General features: G+C 53.7%; 1 protein-coding gene across 1 annotated transcript in view; it reads right to left on the minus strand.

Moving 5' to 3' along the window:
• The window catches only part of AUP1 (AUP1 lipid droplet regulating VLDL assembly factor), a 71762-nt gene extending 59120 nt beyond the window's left edge, over window positions 1–12642 (minus strand). The window contains exons 1-4 of the mRNA XM_063926014.1: window positions 12538–12642; window positions 7255–7366; window positions 3741–3878; window positions 3510–3654 (exon numbers count right to left, since the gene is read on the minus strand). Coding sequence (XP_063782084.1) covers window positions 3510–3654; window positions 3741–3878; window positions 7255–7295 — 324 coding nt within the window. The 5' untranslated portion in view covers window positions 7296–7366; window positions 12538–12642. The remainder of the gene's footprint in view (window positions 1–3509; window positions 3655–3740; window positions 3879–7254; window positions 7367–12537) is intronic.
• Window positions 12643–19865: the final 7223 nt, after the last annotated feature.

Here is a 19865-nt window from a genome sequence, read left to right on the forward strand (position 1 = left end):
CTGTCCCACATCTGCTATGTCGTCAAACCTTTTATGTAAGGAGGTGACACTTTCACGTAATTCCTTCCACAAGTCCATCCACTCAGGTGTCGGCCCCGCAGGGGGTGACATCACATTTATCGGCATCTGCTCCGCCTCCACATAAGCCTCCTCATCAAACATGTCGACACAGCCGTACCGACACACCGCACACACACAGGGAATGCTCTGACTGAGGACAGGACCCCACAAAGTCCTTTGGGGAGACAGAGAGAAAGTATGCCAGCACACACCAGAGCGCTATATATACACAGGGATTAACACTATAACTGAGTGATTTCCCTTATAGCTGCTTATATGTATACTACTGCGCCTAAATTTAGTGCCCCCCCTCTCTTTTTTACCCTTTGTAGTCTTGAAACTGCAGGGGAGAGCCAGGGAGCGATCCTTCTAGCGGAGCTGTGAGGGAAAAATGTCGCCAGTGTGCTGAGGGAGATAGCTTCGCCCCTTTTCCGGCTGACTTTCTCCCGCTTTTTTATAGATATCTGGCAGGGGTATTTTTCACATATATAGCCTCTAGGACTATATTATGTGATTTTTATGCCAGCAAGGTGTTTAATATTGCTGCTCAGGGCGCCCCCCCCAGCGCCCTGCACCCATCAGTGACCGGAGTGTGAGGTGTGCATGAGGAGCAATGGCGCACAGCTGCAGTGCTGTGCGCTACCTTGTTGAAGACCGAAGTCTTCTGCCGCCGATTTCCAGGACCATCTTCTTGTTTCTGGCTCTGTAAGGGGGACGGCGGCGCGGCTCCGGGACCGGACGATCGAGGTCGGGCCCTGTGTTCGATCCCTCTGGAGCTAATGGTGTCCAGTAGCCTAAGAAGCCCAAGCAGGTAGGTTTGCTTCTTCTCCCCTTAGTCCCACGTAGCAGTGAGTCTGTTGCCAGCAGATCTCACTGAAAATAAAAAACCTAAAATTATACTTTCTTTTCTAGGAGCTCAGGAGAGCCCCTAGTGTGCATCCAGCTCAGCCGGGCACAAGATTCTAACTGAGGTCTGGAGGAGGGTCATAGTGGGAGGAGCCAGTGCACACCAGTTAGACCAAAAGCTTTCTTTAGTTGTGCCCAGTCTCCTGCGGAGCCGCTATTCCCCATGGTCCTTACGGAGTCCCAGCATCCACTTAGGACGTCAGAGAAATATAACATAGTACAGACACCCCAATATACTACCGTCACACAGCTCTACAGCGTAATAACCCCGACACCCCAATATACTGCCGTCACACAGCTCTATAACCCCAACACCCCAATATACTACCGTCACACAGCTCTACAGCGTAATAACCCCGACACCCCAATATACTACCGTCACACAGCTCTACAGCGTAATAACCCCGACACCCCAATATACTACCGTCACACAGCTCTACAGCGTAATAACCCCGACACCCCAATATACTACCGTCACACAGCTCTACAGCGTAATAACCCCGACACCCAAATATACTGCCGTCACACAGCTCTACAGCGTAATAACCCCGACACCCAAATATACTGCCGTCACACAGCTCTACAGCGTAATAACCCCGACATCCCAATATACTACTGTCACACAGCTCTACAGCGTAATAACCCCGACACCCCAATATACTACCGTCACACAGCTCTACAGCGTAATAACCCCGACACCCCAATATACTACCGTCACACAGCTCTACAGCGTAATAACCCCGACACCCTAATATACTGCCGTCACACAGCTCAATAACCCCAACACCCCAATATACTACCGTCACACAGCTCTACAGCGTAATAACCCCGACACCCCAATATACTACCATCACACAGCTCTACAGCGTAATAACCCCGACACCCCAATATACTACCGTCACACAGCTCTACAGCGTAATAACCCCGACACCCAAATATACTACCGTCACACAGCTCTACAGCGTAATAACCCCGACACCCAAATATACTGTTGTCACACAGCTCTACAGCGTAATAACCCCGACACCCCAATATACTACCGTCACACAGCTCAACAGCGTAATAACCCCGACACCCCAATATACTACCGTCACACAGCTCTACAGCGTAATAACCCCGACACCCAAATATACTACCGTCACACAGCTCTACAGCGTAATAACCCCGACACCCAAATATACTGCCGTCACACAGCTCTACAGCGTAATAACCCCGACACCCAAATATACTGCCGTCACACAGCTCTACAGCGTAATAACCCCAACATACTACCGTCACACAGCTCTACAGCGTAATAACCCCGACACCCCAATATACTACCATCACACAGCTCTACAGCGTAATAACCCCGACACCCCAATATACTACCGTCACACAGCTCCACAGCGTAATAACCCCGACACCCCAATATACTACCATCACACAGCTCTACAGTGTAATAACCCCGACACCCCAATATACTACCGTCACACAGCTCAATTACCCGACACCCCAATAAACTACCATCACATAGCTCTACAGCGTAATAACCCCGACACCCCAATATACTACCGTCACACAGCTCAATAACCCCGACACCCCAATATACTGCCGTCACACAGCGTAATAACCCCGACACCCCAATATACTACCGTCACACAGCTCTACAGCTCAATAACCCCGACACCCAAATATACTACCGTCACACAGCTCAATAACCCCGACACCCCAATATACTGCCGTCACACAGCGTAATAACCCCGATACCCCAATATACTGCCGTCACACAGCTCAATAACCCCGACACCCCAATATACTGCCGTCACACAGCGTAATAACCCTGACACCCCAATATACTACCGTCACACAGCTCAATAACCCGACACCCCAATATACTGCCGTCACACAGCGTAATAACCCCGACACCCCAATATACTACCATCACACAGCTCTACAGCGTAATAACCCCGACACCCTAATATACTGCCGTCACACAGCTCTACAGCGTAATAACCCCGACACCCCAATATACTGCCGTCACACAGCTCTACAGCGTGATAATCCCGACACCCCAATATACTGCCGTCACACAGCTCTACAGCGTAATAACCCCGACACCCCAATATACTGCCGTCACACAGCTCTACAGCGTAATAACCCCGACACCCCAATCTACTACCGTCACACAGCTCAATAACCCCAACACCCCAATATACTACCGTCACACAGCTCTGACTCGTAATAACCCCGACACCCCAATATACTACCGTCACACAGCTCTACAGCGTAATAACCCCGACACCCCAATATACTACCGTCACACAGCTCTACAGCGTAATAATCCCAACACCCCAATATACTACCATCACACAGCTCTACAGCGTAATAATCCCAACACCCCAATATACTACCGTCACACAGCTCTACAGCGTCATAATCCCAACACCCCAATATACTACCGTCACACAGCGCTAGTGATGTCAGAGCCGGCACTATAGCGTTATAGACCAGGTTGCCGCTGTGGAGCGGTTATACAGTGTGACCCGTATATACACCTGACTCACCGTACTGCACGGGGTGATGAGAGTCAGGATATTGTGGTCCATGCAGGTCCTATGATTGGAGATATAAATCTTTACAGCGGGACTGCGCTGCTCAGACTCCGCAACCAGCACGCCAAGAACCGAGCTCATCACACGCACCAGAAACCTGCAGAGAAGACACAGCGTGCGTTATATGTGTGTGAATGTCCCAGCACGCACTGCAGCCGGCGCCATGACTGGTGGAACACTAACCGCCTCATCACGCAGTCCGGCAGGACGCAGCTCAGCAGGAACACATGGGCACCGATGAACACGCGTAGCAAGAAGAGGCACAGCCCAAAGGGAGAATACAGGAGGAGGAGAACGCGGGTCAGCGGGTGACTGGGGAACCTGCAATACAGAAAGCAGGGTCTTCACACACCTACAGCGACCCCTCCCCCTACAGTGACCCCACCCCCACACACCTCCAGCGACCCCTCCCCCCACACACCTCCACCGATCCCTCACCCTACAGTAACCCCTCCCCCGCACACCTCCACCTACAGCGACCCCACCCCCACGCACCTCCAGCGACCCCTCCCCCCACACACCTCCACCGATCCCTCACCCTACAGTGACCCCTCCCCCGCACACCTCCACCTACAGCGACCCCTCCATCTACAGTGACCCCACCCACACACACCTCCAGTGACACCTCCCCCGCACACCTCCAGCGACCCCTCCCCCCACACACCTCCATCTACAGTGAACCCTTCCCCCACACACCTCCACCGATCCCTCACCCTACAGTGACCCCCTCCCCCGCACACCTCCACCTACAGTTACCCCTCCCCCGCACACCTCCAGCGACCCCTCCCCCCAAACACCTCCACCTACAGTGACCCCTCCCCCCACACACCTCCCTCTCCTCCCACACCTCCAACTCCCTCACCTCCACCTCCCTCTCTTCCCACACACCTCCACCTACAGCGACCCCTCCCCCCACACACCTCCACTACAGCGACCCCTCCCCCCACACACCTCCACCTACAGCGACCCCACCCCCACATACCTCCAGCGACCCCTCCCCCCACACACCTCCACCGATCCCTCACCCTACAGTGACCCCTCCCCCGCACACCTCCACCTCCAGCAACCCCTGCACCTACAGTGACCCCCTCCCCCCACACACCTCCCTCTCCTCCCACACCTCCAACTCCCTCACCTCCACCTCTTCCCACACAACTCCACCTACAGCGACCCCTCCATCTACAGTGACCCCACCCCCACGCACCTCCAGCGACCCCTCCCCCCACACACCTCCAGCGACCCAACCCCCTACAGTGACCCCTCTCCCGCACACCTCCAGCGACCCCTCCCCCCACACACCTCCATCTACAGTGAACCCTTCCCCCACACACCTTCACCGATCCCTCACCCTACAGTGACCCCTCCCCCGCACACCTCCACCTACAGTTACCCCTCCCCCGCACACCTCCAGCGACCCCTCCCCCCAAACACCTCCACCTAGTGACCCCTCCCCCCACACACCTCCACCTCCTCCCACACCTCCAACTCCCTCACCTCCACCTCCCTCTCTTCCCACACACCTCCACCTACAGCGACCCCTCCCCCCACACACCTCCACTACAGCGACCCCTCCCCCCACACACCTCCACCTACAGCGACCAGTCCCCCCACCTACAGCGACCTCTCCCCCCCACACACCTCCACCTACAGCGACCCCTCCCCCCCACACACCTCCACCTACAGCGACCCCTCCCCCCACACACCTCCACCGACCCCTCTCCCCCACACACCTCCACCTACAGCGACCCCTCCCCCCACACACCTCCACCTACAGCGACCCCTCCCCCCACACACCTCCACCTACAGCGACCCCACCCCCACCTACAGCCACCCCACCCCCCCGCACCTCCAGCCACCCTCCCCCACACACCTCCACCTACAGCGACCCCTCCCCCCACACACCTCCACCTACAGCGACCCCACCCCCCACACACCTCCACCTACAGCGACTCCACCCCCCACCTCCAGCCACCCCACCCCCCCGCACCTCCAGCCACCCTCCCCCACACACCTCCACCTACAGCGACCCCTCCCCCCACACACCTACACTACAGCGACCCCTCCCCCCACACACCTCCACCTACAGCGACCCCTCCCCCCACACACCTCCACTACAGCGACCCCTCCCCCCACCTACAGCGACCCCTCCCCCCCACACACCTCCACCGACCCCTCCCCCCACACACCTCCACCGACCCCTCTCCCCCACACACCTCCACCTACATCGACCCCTCCCCCCCACCTCCACCTACAGCGACCCCTCCCCCCACACCACCTCCACCTACAGCGACCCCTCCCCCCACACCACCTCCACCTACAGCGACCCCTCCCCCCACACCACCTCCACCTACAGCGACCCCTCCCCCCACACACCTCCACCTACAGCGACCCCTACCCCCACACACCTCCACCTACAGCGACCCCTACCCCCACACACCTCCACCTACAGCGACCCCACCCCCCACACACCTCCACCTACAGCGACCCCACCCCCACCTACAGCCACCCCACCCCCCCGCACCTCCAGCCACCCTCCCCCACACACCTCCACCTACAGCGACCCCTCCCCCCTCACACCTACACCTCCAGCGACCCCTCCCCCCAAACACCTCCACCGACCCCTCCCCCCAAACACCTCCACCGACCCCACCCCCCACACCTCCAGCGACCCCTCCCCCCAAACACCTCCCCCTACAGCGACCCCACCCCCCCACACACCTCCAGCGACCCCTCCTCCCACACACCTCCAGCAACCCCTCCCCCCACACACCTCCAGCGACCCCTCCCCCTACACACCTCCAGCGACCCCTCCCCCTACACACCTCCACCACCGGTGACCCCTCCCCCCCACACACCTCCACCTCCTCCTACACACCTCCAGCGACCTCTCCCCCCACACACCTCCAGCGACTTCTCCCCCACACACCTCCAGCGAGCTCTCCCCCACACACCTCCACCTCCAGCGACCTCTCCCCCACACCTCCAGCGACCTCTCCCCCACACATCACCAGCGACCTCTCCCCCACACACCTCCAGCGACCTCTCCCCCCACCACCTCCAGCGACCTCTCCCCCCACACCACCTCCACTTCCAGTGACCTCTCCCCCCACACCACCTCCACCGACCTCTCCCCACCCATACCACCTCCACCTACAGCCACCTCTCCCCCCACACCACCTCCACCTACAGCGACCTCTCCCACCTACACCACCTCCACCTACAGCGGCCTCTCCCCCCACACCACCTCCAGCGACCTCTCCCCCCACACCACCTCCAGCGACCTCTCCCCCCACACCACCTCCACCTACAGCGACCTCTCCCCCCACACCACCTCCACCTACAGCGACCTCTCCCCCCACACCACCTCCACCTACAGCGACCTCTCCCCCCACACCACCTCCACCTACAGCAACCTCTCCCCCCACACCACCTCCACCTACAGCAACCTCTCCCCCCACACCACCTCCACCTACAGCGACCTCTCCCCCCACACCACCTCCACCTACAACGACCTCTCCCCCCACACCACCTCCACCTACAGCAACCTCTCCCCCCACACCACCTCCATCTACAGCAACCTCTCCACCCACACCACTTCCAGCAACCTCTCCCCCCACACCACCTCCACCTACAGCAACCTCTCCCCCCACAACACCTCCAACTACAGTGACCTCTCCCGAGTAGATCTTGTACTCACCGCTGGAAGTCCAGCATGGTGGCCAGGTCGGGCTGATCCATGGTGTGCGCGGTCCAGGCACAGATAACGAGGAGACTGATCTGCTTCTGCTCCCACGTGCTAAGTGTGTTTCCTGTAGAGAGAGACATGTGGTTATGTACAGAGACGTGCTATAGGTATTACAGACACACGTTCCTGCACAGGGAATTCTGCGTTACGCCGGCATCAGCCACTGACGTGAATAACACAGAACAAAGGGTTGTTGATTCCGTACAAGTCAAAAAATTTGTATATACTCAGAATAAGGATTACACCAGAAATGTTTTCATAAGGTTTCATTTTTGTATCCCATTGCTAAGAATAAGTGGACGTACAGAAATTGTTTGATCCAAACAATTTTTTTGATCAGACTTTTCTTTACAGAGAAAATATGTATTGTTGTTTATCTATATCCACACAGATTGGCGGAAGACGGTGTACACTGGTAGTACCACATCCGTATTCCGGCACACCAGTACAAGCTTAGCCTGTATTTTAATAGAGATCTAGATTGATCTTACAGACGTATTCTGATCACAGTTTGTGAGCCCAATTTACATAAAGGTGTATTTTCTTATGACTACATATCACTGGGGTATACAAGGTTTGGTTACAGTAATCCTGTTCTCATAGCATACAACTATAACAGAATGAAGGAAGAAAAGATGTTGGTGATCCTGCTGTTAGTGATCTGTCGAAATTGACAAATTTCCGTACTACCGACACTGGGTATTCCCTGGGGGTCTCCCTTCCAGGTACTGGCCTAGCCCACCAGCGATGCTTTTGCATTTCAGGAGTACCTCCCGGCCAGCGCAGCTCCTGCAGCTGGCCATGCCTGCACATTTCTGACCCGATCGCACTGCTGCGAACAACTGCAGTGTGCGATCGGGCCGGAATGACCACCCAGGTGCACTGCAGGTGTGGCAGATGTAACATGTGCAGAGAGAGTTAGATTTGGGAGGGTTATATTGTTTCTGTGCAGGGTAAAATACTGGCTGCTTTATTTTTACACTGCAATTTAGATTTCAGAATGAACACACTACACCAAAATCTATCTCTCTGCACATGTTACATCTGCCCCCCCTGCAGTGCACATGGGGGTCATTCTGAGTTGATCGCTATCTGAAAATATTCGCTGCGCAGCAATGATGCAGAAAAACGGCACTTCTGCGCATGCAGCGCAATGCGCACGTGCGACGTACTTTCACAACGGCCGATGCAGTTTCACACAAGGTCTAGCGATGCTTTTCAGTCGCACTGGTGGCCGCAGAGTGATTGACATGAAGTGGGCGTTTCTGGGTGGCAACTGACCGTTTTCAGGGAGCGTCAAAAAATGCAGGCGTGCCATGAAAAACGCAGGCGTGGCTGGGTGAACGCAGGGCGTGTTTGTGACGTCAAATCCGGAACTGAATGGTCTGAAGTGATCGCAAGCGCTGAGTAGGTCTGAAGCTACTCTGAAACTGCACAATTTTTTTTGTAGCCGCTCTGCGATGCATTCGATCGCACTTCTGCTAAGCTAAGATACACTCCCAGAGCGCCGCAGCTTAGCGTTTGCACGGCTGCTAAAAACTGCTAGCGTGCGAACAACTCGGAATGACCCCCATGGCTTTGCCCACTTGCTAACAAATTTGCTGCTACGATCAACACTGAATTAGGCCCGCAGACACTGCTGTATAAAGGATAGAGATACTCTGAGTCTGTGTGATCAGTAGGGTGGTAAATCACATTGAGTTTTATGAATGCAGATTGGGTCGTGGTGCCAGTAGCTTCATGTAAAGACAATGGGGGTAATTCCAAGTTGATCGCAGCAGCATTTTTTAGCAGTTGGGCAAAACCATGTGCACTGCAGGGGAGGCAGATATAACATGTGCAGAGAGAGTTAGATTTGGGTGGGTTATTTTGTTTCTGTGCAGGGTAAATACTGGCTGCTTTATTTTTACACTGCAATTTAGATTGCAGATTGAACACACCACACCCAAATCTAACTTTCTCTGCAAATGTTATATCTGCCCCCCCCCTGCAGTGCACATGGTTGTGCCCAACTGCTAAAAAATTTCCTGCTGCGATCAACTTGGAATTACCCCCAATGTGATTTCCTGTGATGCACTATGTAGGTTCCAGATTTATGTTTAAAGGACACTAAACGCTGTCTGTGTGAGAGGAAGGAGGACACAGTGTCCTGCAGTCGTTATCTCCTTTTAAAATGTCATTTCTTTATATTGTGTAAGATATCCTGATTGGATGGAGAAGAACCCAGGTTGGCACTACGCCCTGTATTACTGTGTGTAGAACTGGGATATAAAGAGGGGCCTGCGAGCCTCATATTCCATCTGACTTCATTCTGCTGTGAACATCTTATTGTATGCCGTTTCCCCTGGTAACAGGGAGAGTCCTTCTCAGGACTTGATTTGAGCAATAAACATCTTTGCCTCAAGACGACCGCTTCATCTTGTGACCAGCAGGGATACGCCAAACGTAGCCCCGTTCTTCCCCAGTCCTGGTACGAGCCCAGCGTCTCCAAGCTCCGCCCTCTGCCAGCTACAGTGCCATGGCCCGGTCAGTGACCAGTGGGAGTCAGCCAACTCGGAGGTGCGTCAGCAGCGGGTCGACGCATACACAGCAGCAAGCGGTACTCAGATGCCGGCGGTAGGAGCCCGAGCAGAAACGTGTTCCAGGTACCACAGGAATAAGGAGCCTGGTGGTGACAGCATTGTGCCCGACAACTGCGCAGTGGGTGGGGTCAGTAACAGGCGGTTACTGATTGCAAGCAGGAATCCCCTAATCGGACAGGTCCCGTATGACACAAACCACCTACATCTAAATTTCTCTGCACGTTACATCCGCCCCACCTGCAGTGCAGCACGGCTTTGCCCAGATGCTTGATAATTTGCTTTACTTACAACCATGAATCAGGTCCCGTGTAACAGAAAATGTAAATTATTTATAAAATAAAACGAGGAGTAATAAATAGTGCAGAGTCTGTACATGTAAACTACACACAGAGCATTAACTAGAACACGATGAACACAGTGTATAATACACGCGGCTCAGCACCAGGTAGCGTAGCACAGCCGCCGCACACGTGTTATGTCTACGCACTGTTATACTGCGGTGTGTTACATACTTTATTTTTATATACACCGGTCCTGGGGCCGTCAGTTCATTTGAAAATGGCGTCGCTGCACTAGGGTTAACCCTTTGCTTGCTGCAGCCTACTTCTCAGACATACTGCTACATGTAATAGCGTCTGCGCTCACAGTGCACGCACTCCTGGCACGTTCATCACGCACTCCTGGCACGCTCATCTGTCCACACAGAATCCAGGCATCTGCCGCAATGTATTAAGCTGTATCTTCATTTCATTATAGATGTCAGGTCTTCTTCCCACCGTGAGCCGCAGCTTCCCAAGGGACTGTGCACTCCCGTAGGCATAGGGACCGGAAGCAACGGCTGACGGTGGCCCATTCTATGCGCTGCTGAGTGGCAGGCCTGTGCCGCAGCTTCTCCCTAACAGCTGCCCAGTACTAGCCAGGCACACAGACATTTTCCTGCACCGTCAGCTAAACCTGCAACGCAGCTTCTCCCTGACAGCTGCCCCGTACTAGCCAGGCACACAGACATTTCCCTGCACCGTCAGCTAAACCCATGCCGCAGCTTCTCCCTGACAGCTGCCCCGTACTAGCCAGGCACGCAGACATTTCCCCGCACCGTCAGCTAAACCCATGCCGCAGCTTCTCCCTGACAGCTGCCCCGTGCTAGCCAGGCACGCAGACATTTCCCCGCACCGTCAGCTAAACCTGTGCCACAGCTTCTCCCTGACAGCTGCCCCGTACTAGCCAGGCACGCAGACATTTTCCCGCACCGTCAGCTAAACCCATGCCGCAGCTTCTCCCTGACAGCTACCCTGTACTAGCCAGGCACGCAGACATTTCCCCGCACCGTCAGCTACACCCGTGCCGCAGCTTCTCCCTGACAGCTGCCCCGTACTAGCCAGGCACACAGACATTTCCCTGCACCGTCAGCTAAACCTGTGTCACAGCTTCTCCCTGACAGCTGCCCCGTACTAGCCAGGCACGCAGACATTTTCCCGCACCGTCAGCTAAACCCGTGCCGCAGCTTCTCCCTGACAGCTGCCCCGTACTAGCCAGGCACGCAGACATTTCCCTGCACCGTCAGCTACACCCGTGCCGCAGCTTCTCCCTGACAGCTGCCCCGTGCTAGCCAGGCACGTAGACATTTCCCCGCACCGTCAGCTAAACCCGTGCCGCAGCTTCTCCCTGACAGCTGCCCCGTACTAGCCAGGCACGCAGACATTTCCCTGCACCGTCAGCTACACCCGTGCCGCAGCTTCTCCCTGACAGCTGCCCCGTGCTAGCCAGGCACGTAGACATTTCCCTGCACGCAGCTCCCAGCTAGCACAGTACTTCTAGTACATCTCCATATAGGATAACGGGACGGAGTATTCACTGAGAAATTGCTCCAATATGGGATACAATGAACAGTGTAATAATGTGATAGAAACCAGCGGTCATTTTTGGCCTCAGTTCGGAACCTGAATATACTTCCAAAATAATCCCATCCGGTTCCTCTCCGCTACGTCCCAGACACATGAAAATGTGATTTCTGGGACTCCCGCATGTCTCTTGTCCTTTCCCGTCACCTGCCAATACCCATAGCCCACACTCATACCCCTCACTCTCTGCGTGATCCCCCTCCTCCCACAGTGCTGCCCCCTGTACCCCTCCACCCCCCACTCTGCTACCCCCTGTACCCCTCCAACAGTGCTGCCACCTGTACCCCTCCACCCCCCCAACAATGCTGCCCCCTGTGCCCCTCCCAACAGTGTTGCCCCCTGTACCCCTCCACCCCCCTACAGTGTTGCCCCCTGTACCCCTCCACCCCCCCAACAGTGCTGCCCCCTGTGCCCCTCCCAACAGTGTTGCCCCCTGTACCCCTCCACTCCCCCAACAGTGCTGCCCCCTGTACCCCTCCACCCCCCCCCCCCAGTGTTGCCCCCTGTACCCCTCCACCCCCCCAACAGTGCTGCCCCCTGTACCCCTCCACCCCCCCCAACAGTGCTGCCCCCTATACCCCTCCACCCCCCCAACAGTGCTGCCCCCTGTACCCATCCAACAGTGTTGCCCCCTGTACCCCTCCACCCCCCCAGTGTTGCCCCCTGTACCCCTCCACCCCCCCAACAGTGATGCCCCCCTTCCACCGCACAGTGCAGTGCCCGGGTAGCAGCTGTCCGTCTCGGCCTCTTACCCCGCACGGTGTTCCAGCTCACAGTCCGCCATCCTGCCAGCTGACGCGCGGCTTTGTCATTGGCTGAGCGCTACATCATGTGACATCCCGGACACTAGAGCTCCGCCGTCACCTCATCATACAGGAGCTACCACAAGATGGCGGCGCCCGACAGAGGATACACTGCTGTCCCGACGTCATTAACCCCCCCCCGTCTGACGTCACAGGTGCTCTATCCCCGCACATACACCGTGCATTACATACATCACTCACCAGTGATCGCTCACCACAGGTTACTATTCCTGATTGCTGGTGACACGGACCCAGGGGATTGTGGGAAAGGTTCTCTCCATGAAGGGAAACTAGACCTTCCTGTCACCTGACACCGTACCAGCTCCATCCCTGTCACCTCACGCCACACCTGCCCCATTCCCCGTCACCTCACGCCGTACCTCCCCCATTCCCCGTCACCTCACACCGTACCTGCCCCATTCCCTGTCACCTCACACTGTACTTGCGCCAATCCCAGTCACCTCACACCGTACCTGCCCCATTCCCCGTCACCTCTCGCCACACCTGCCCCATTACCCGTCACCTAACGCTGTACCTCCCCCATTCCCTGTCACCTCACTCCGTTCCGTCACCTCACTCCGTTCCTGCTCCGTTCCGTCACCTCACGCCGTACCTGCTCCATTCCTGTCTTCTCACACCGTACCTGCGCCAATCCCCGTCACCTCACACCGTACATGCTCCATTCCCCGTCACCTCACACCGTACCTGCCCCAATCCCCGTCACCTCACGCCGTACCTGCCCCGTTCCCCGTCACCTCATGCCGCACCTGCTCTGTTTCGTCACCTCACGCCGTACCTGCTGCATTCCTGTCTCCTCACGCCGTATCTGCGCCAATCCCCGTCACCTCACACCGCACCTGTGCCGAACCCCGTCACCTCACACCGTACCTGCTACATTCCCCGTCACCTCACGCCATACCTGCCCCATTCCCCGTCACCTCACGCTGCACCTGCCCCATTCCCCGTCACCAAACACCATACCTGCTCCATTCCCCATCACCTCACGCCGTACCTGCCCCGTTCCTCGACATCTCACACCTTACCTGCGCCGTTCCCGCCACCTCACACCGTACCTGCGCCATTCCCCGTCACCTCACGCCGTACCTGACCCATTCCCCATCACCTCACGCCGTACGTGCCCCATTCCCCGTCACCTCACACTGTACCTGCGCCGATCCCAGTCACCTCACACCTTACCTGCGCCATTGCCAGTCACCTCACACCGTACCTGCACCACCGCCCGTCACCTCACACCGTACCTGCTCCATTCCCCGTCACCTCACACCGTATCTGTTCCATTCATGTTTCCTCACACTGTACCTGCGCTGATCCCCCGTCACCTCCCACCGTACCTGCGCCATTCCCCGTCACCTAACACTGTACCTGCTCCATTCCCTGTCACCTCAAGTAGCACCTGCCCCATTCTCCATCACCTCACACCATACCTGCTCCATTCTCTGTCACCTCACGCTGTACCTGCTCCATTCCCCGTCACCTCACGCCGTACCTGCGCCGATCCCAGTCACCTCACACCGTACCTGCGCCATTCCCCGTCACCTCACACCGTACCTGGCCCATTCCCCGTCACCTCACACTGTACCTGCTCCATTCCCCGTCACCTCACACTGTACCTGCTCCATTCCCCGTCACCTCACACTATACCTGCTCCATTCCCCGTCACCTCACACCGTATCTGTTCCATTCTTGTCTCCTCACACTGTACCTGCGCTGATCCCCGTCACCTCCCGCCGTACCTGCGCCATTCCCCGTCACCTCACACCGTACCTGCTCCATTTCTGTCACCTCACACCGTACCAGCGCCATTCCCCGTCACCTCACAACGTACCTGCGCCATTTCCGGTCACCTCACACTGTATCTGCTCTATTCCGGTCACCTCACACCGTACCTGCTCCGTTTCCTGACATCTCACATTGTACCTGTGCCGTTCCTGTCACCTCACACCATACCTGCGCCATTCCTGTCACCTCACACCATACCTGCGCCATTCCCTTCACCTCACACCGTACCTACACCATTCCCGTCACCTCACACCGTACCTGCGCCATTCCCGTCACCTCACACCGTACCTGCGCCATTCCTGTCACCTCCCACCATACCTGCCCCATTCCCCGTCAACTCACACCGTACCTGCGCCTTTCCCCGTCACCTCACACCATATCTGCCCCATGCCTTGACACCTCACACAGTACCTGCGTCATTCCCCGTCCCTCACACTGTAACTGCCGGGATGAAAGGTCTTGGAGACAGCGAATCACTTGTCCCTGTGAAGCCTCTTTGTGTTCTAAACGGGCTGCCAGCTGTTGCACTGGACTGGTCGCTTGGGCCTGGTCTCCGGCCGGATCCATATGGTCAGTGCTTACTGTCACAACTGAGGGCTGAGGCTGACCTGGGGAGGCCTCAGTTGTAGAGGCTGGAGTGTAAGTGAACCGGGATGGTTGGACTATTAGACATGCAGTTGGTTATTAGACATGCAGAGGATTAGGCACTGAAGCCCGAAGGCGTGACGAAGACAAAGTGGTAAAATAAAGTCTGTTTATTAAACACACAGTTCTGATACACCTAGGCAGTTAAGGTAATTCAACGGTAGATTATGCATTGAAAACAACAGTACAGTTCCTTTAGCACAGTGGTAGAGGGATATTGTGGCAGGATAGAATGAGTTGGTATAAAGTCACTGCAAGACCCGGAGATGTAATGTCCGTTGGCCACAACTAACCACTGTAGAGGGAAACAAGCAGCTACTGACCAGCAGGTTATACTCTGAGAGCCGGAGTCCAGATAGATGCACAGAGGTTGAGAAGAACACAGGAGAACTGTTGGGGATGCCAGATGGAACTGGACCAGACGGGAAGGTGTACTAGAACTCACCGATGATGTTAGAGTCCGATGGTGAGTACCGATGGAGCAGGAGATCGATGGCGGAACGCCGATGTAGCTGGAGATCAATGGCGGAACACCGATGTAGCTGGAGATCAATGGCGGAACACCGATGTAGCTGGAGATCGATGGCGGAACACAGATGGAGCTGGAGATCGATGGCGGAACAACGATGGAGCTGGAGATCAATGGTGGAACACCGATGTAGCTGGAGATCGATGGCGGAACACTGATGTAGCTGGAGATCGCAAACAACGGGAGTGGAGAGATACCAAACACTGCTGGAAGCAGAACAGAGTCCAACGCTGGAAGCTGAAAGCCGATGTTCGGTATCACAGCAGATAACCAAGAAGCGGAGCTGGAACAACGGAAGTCAGGCTGCACCGCAAGCTGGTAACCGGTGCGGGTCTCTAAGTGGATTTTTCGATATAATTATAATCATAACTATATAAGAGAGCGCAAGGTGCTGAATGGATAAATACAATTTATTAAAATGTTTAAAAAATAATAATACATGCAATCAATAAACAAGAAATTAACTGATTAAGGAGCACAAGATAGACTGACCATCCTAGTAATTAATAGGAATGTCCCATCTTTTGTGAAGCATGGAGTATCCAATTGATATTAGTGGAACTAATACAGAGTATTAATGAAGAGACGTCTCACTTCAAACTCTGTTTGGAAAACAAAGTCCACCGTGGATTAAAATGCCTCCGTATAGGTTGTACTGGAAAAGGTATGTATTAAAAGGGAAATTAGACGCCACCCTTGATGAGATTGATATTGATATCTCCAAGCAAACGTACTGCTTCACTTTTCAACCCCCACACATAACACTGGAAGCTCACCGCAGAAAAGATGAACAGAAGCCGTGTCCTGTAGCAGTCAGGAGGCCAGACAATGCGGGAGCAGCGGTGTGGAGACGATGGCAGGTCTCAGATATCAGAAGCAGAACAGAGTCCAACGCTGGAAGCTGAAAGCCGATGTTCGGTATCACAGCAGATAACCAAGAAGCGGAGCTGGAACAACGGAAGTCAGGCTGCACCGCAAGCTGGTAACCGGTGCGGGTCTCTAAGTGGAGCTGAATCACAGGAGTTGAACACAGGAGCTGGAATACCTGGAGACTCAAACTGTAAATTCCACAGACAGGAGAGACGTGTTCAAGGTTTGACAACCAAAGCACTGACCATTATCCAGCCCTGGAGCAGGATATTTATTCCAGCTGGTGAGCAGGGATTGGCTGGAAAATTAGGCAGAATCCAGAGTGCAGCTGCTGGGTAATCAGGCAGAGTCCAGAGTGCAGGTTGTCAAAGTCAGAAAAATGTCTCTATGCACGTTGCCATATTTGCACCGCACACTGGTCCGCGCTGCGCATGCGTACGCTCTCCCGTGAAGGCGCATACCCGCAATAGCGTGCACCCGCGGGCGCACGGTATGCGTATTTACGGTAGAGTTTATGTAGTCGTAGCGTGCGACTCCTTCGTTACATATTTTCACAATTAATGTAGTTTGTAGATCATGGTCCCTTTGATAGTTTCTGAAAGTTTGGTTAATATAGAATGTCCCTGAGCTGAGGAATCCCTCTTTGTATTGTAGGAAGGGTCTAACAAGAGTCATGCAGCAGTGTTTGGTACCCATCGGAAGAGTATTTAATTAGCAATATTCCGGTGTTGGTTTGGAGCGTATTAATCGCTCGTGCGAATAGTTATGGACATAAGAAGTTTATGTCCATTTCTATTATTTACTCATACTCAGGTATGCGGCGGGAAACCTAGTTTCCCACCCACCTGAGCTGTTTGAAATCGTCACAGCCCACCTGTATGAATCAACCTATGACCTTTTGTTATGATACAGGGCCGAATTCCGACGTCCAATGGACAATGGGATTGTAGGGACTATGAGATTGCATTGTGTGTGGGGCATAAATAGGCAGGCCGACCATATCCAACTCCACTCTCTCATCAACGGTTTTCTGCTGATAACCGGGAGCTGGATATCGAGGCGCATGCGATCATACCCTTTGTGCGTAAGTTTCTCTCCGTAATCATTGTCTTACTGTGAGCCAATTTCTCTCATCTCTCTCCATTTCTCTCTCTCTCTCTCCTTTCTCTTTTCTCACACATCTCCCCTAGACTAGTATTGAATTGTATTAGATAGTATTGTATTTTGGTTAGGAAGTCTCTGTTATATTGTAGTGTATCATTTGTACTGTTATCCCCTTTTACAAGTATATTAGATATAATACAGTTAATAGGCTTTGGACCCTAAACCAGTATCTGTGTATTTCCTATAGTGTTAAGTGTTCACTTGAGCGTCGGTGACGCTCAAGCAGCTTTGTAGTTAGTCAGGTTACACAAGGTTGCACTTACACCCTGTATTCACATTAAGGTATTCTGTGTATTTCATTGGTATAAGGTTTAGACATAAAGGTATAGCGTTGTGAGCGTCTGCGCCGCTGGTGATCTCCTCGTGGTCTCGAGCGTCCGCTACGCCATAGCGAATCATTACTCTAGTCATAGCCCTTAACGTGCTGTCCTGTGATCGCTGGGCCGTGAGCGAACGTGACGCTTGAGCGTCTCGCCTACGGCTGAGCGATCGTTACGCAACCAGCGTACCTGTACGGTACTTCTTAAGTAAACAGCGTACAGTGTTCTTAGACTTCATAAAGGGTTGTTTATACGACAAAGGAATTTAGCATTGTCAATTGGGGACTCGTCCTGTCCTTCTCATATCTGCACTAGGTAGATCAGCAGACATTATCCCCCAGCAAAGGGTGGGAGGTTGTCTCGCAGTGCTGTGCTGACGGGATAAGCGTCTGCTTCGCTTAGACAAAGAGTGCTGAAGGAATCCGGGAACCGGAAGTAAGAACAAAACGCTTGTGTCTTTTGAAACTGTTTATTTCTCTTCTGTCTTGCGTATACACGCACGCATACATATATATCTGCATTTCTTTTTTCAAATTTCGTATATCACTATTCCTGTTTGCCAATTTTTATAGTTGATAGAAAGTGCTAAAAGAGATTTGCTGTTATTTCATAGTAGAGGTAATAGTTAAAGTATAGACCAACACACGGCTTGTCTGGGAGATAAGGCAGTCAGTGTGGTGTGCGGTAGATGATCAGGGATCATCTACATTGATAAAGGTAGAAATTGTGTTACGGTGGATCTTTGTTTTGCGTACACGTGTCTCTAACAAAAGACTTGCGTACGCAATCCAAAAGGCAGACGCACGCAGCGTACATTACGCAACGTAGCGTCCGGTGACGCCCACGTAGCTCAAGTCACGAAAAGTTGAATTAGCGCAAAGCGATAATTAGCGCAAAGGCGATAAGTAACGCACAGCGGTAAATAACGCGACGCGGTAAATAACGCAAATCTATTTTTGGAAAATCTGAAATTTAGTTTAACAGATCCTGCTCCTAATTGGTAACACAGCTGGGCTGAAGAAAATTTCTGCGCAGAAATAGATATAGAAACAAAGTGTACATGTGTTGAGTGAGTGTGTTTTTATCACATAAGTTTATATAACTTAGAGGTTGAACCAAAAGGAAAGTCGGGTACTCGTCAAAGGACATACGTGTAAGTGACATATACGGTGGCTAGGGAGGCATCCCTGGTTAAATAATATTTGAGCATTAGAGTATAGCGGACCATAAGGTAACAGACCAGGAGGTCATAAGGTAACAGACCAGGAGGTCATAAGGTAACAGGTAAAATAGACAAAGAGGTCCGCTATAAAGGTACAAGAGGCACAACGCCTGGGGTGTTGGTGCAGAACCCATATAGGCCATACAAGCTCTTGCTGAAGGAATCGCGGCCGGAAACATCGATTCCATTGATCTTTCAGTACATGACAAGTAGTGCTTATGTACTGAACGATTGTACCGCACGTAATTGTGTGCAGTAGTTAGTAATCTGACCTAATACCATTAGAGTAAAGTGGTCACAAACGCTATTTGTACATTCTGACGTGATTTGTGTAATTTTTTATTTTTGGAAGGGAAGTTCGCTGGTCACTCAGGAACTATCTAACAACCCCACCTTTACTGGAAAGAGTAAGTGTCCTGCGGGTAACCCTCATATGTTCCAGTAAACAGAAGGTTCCATAGGGGCCCTGTATCGAGTACGCCAGCACCATATCGGTGTGATCAGGTCGTATTGGTCGAGGTGGGCGAGTGAGTGGGGTACTCGGTAAACCGCCACCGCCGGCCTATTTTTGGACAATTTGGTTTGCTGTAAGGGTTCGCTGAAGACCGTGATATAAAGATCACAGGAGTAGTAAGCAACACCTGCAGATTATGGGGGCCAATTGTTCAGGTAGGGGGCGATCAACCTTGGTTCGGGTTGATTCAGAGAACCGACCCGTCGGGTCGGC

This window comes from Pseudophryne corroboree, chromosome 1, assembly GCF_028390025.1.
Source record: "Pseudophryne corroboree isolate aPseCor3 chromosome 1, aPseCor3.hap2, whole genome shotgun sequence".
NCBI lineage: Eukaryota > Metazoa > Chordata > Amphibia > Anura > Myobatrachidae > Pseudophryne > Pseudophryne corroboree.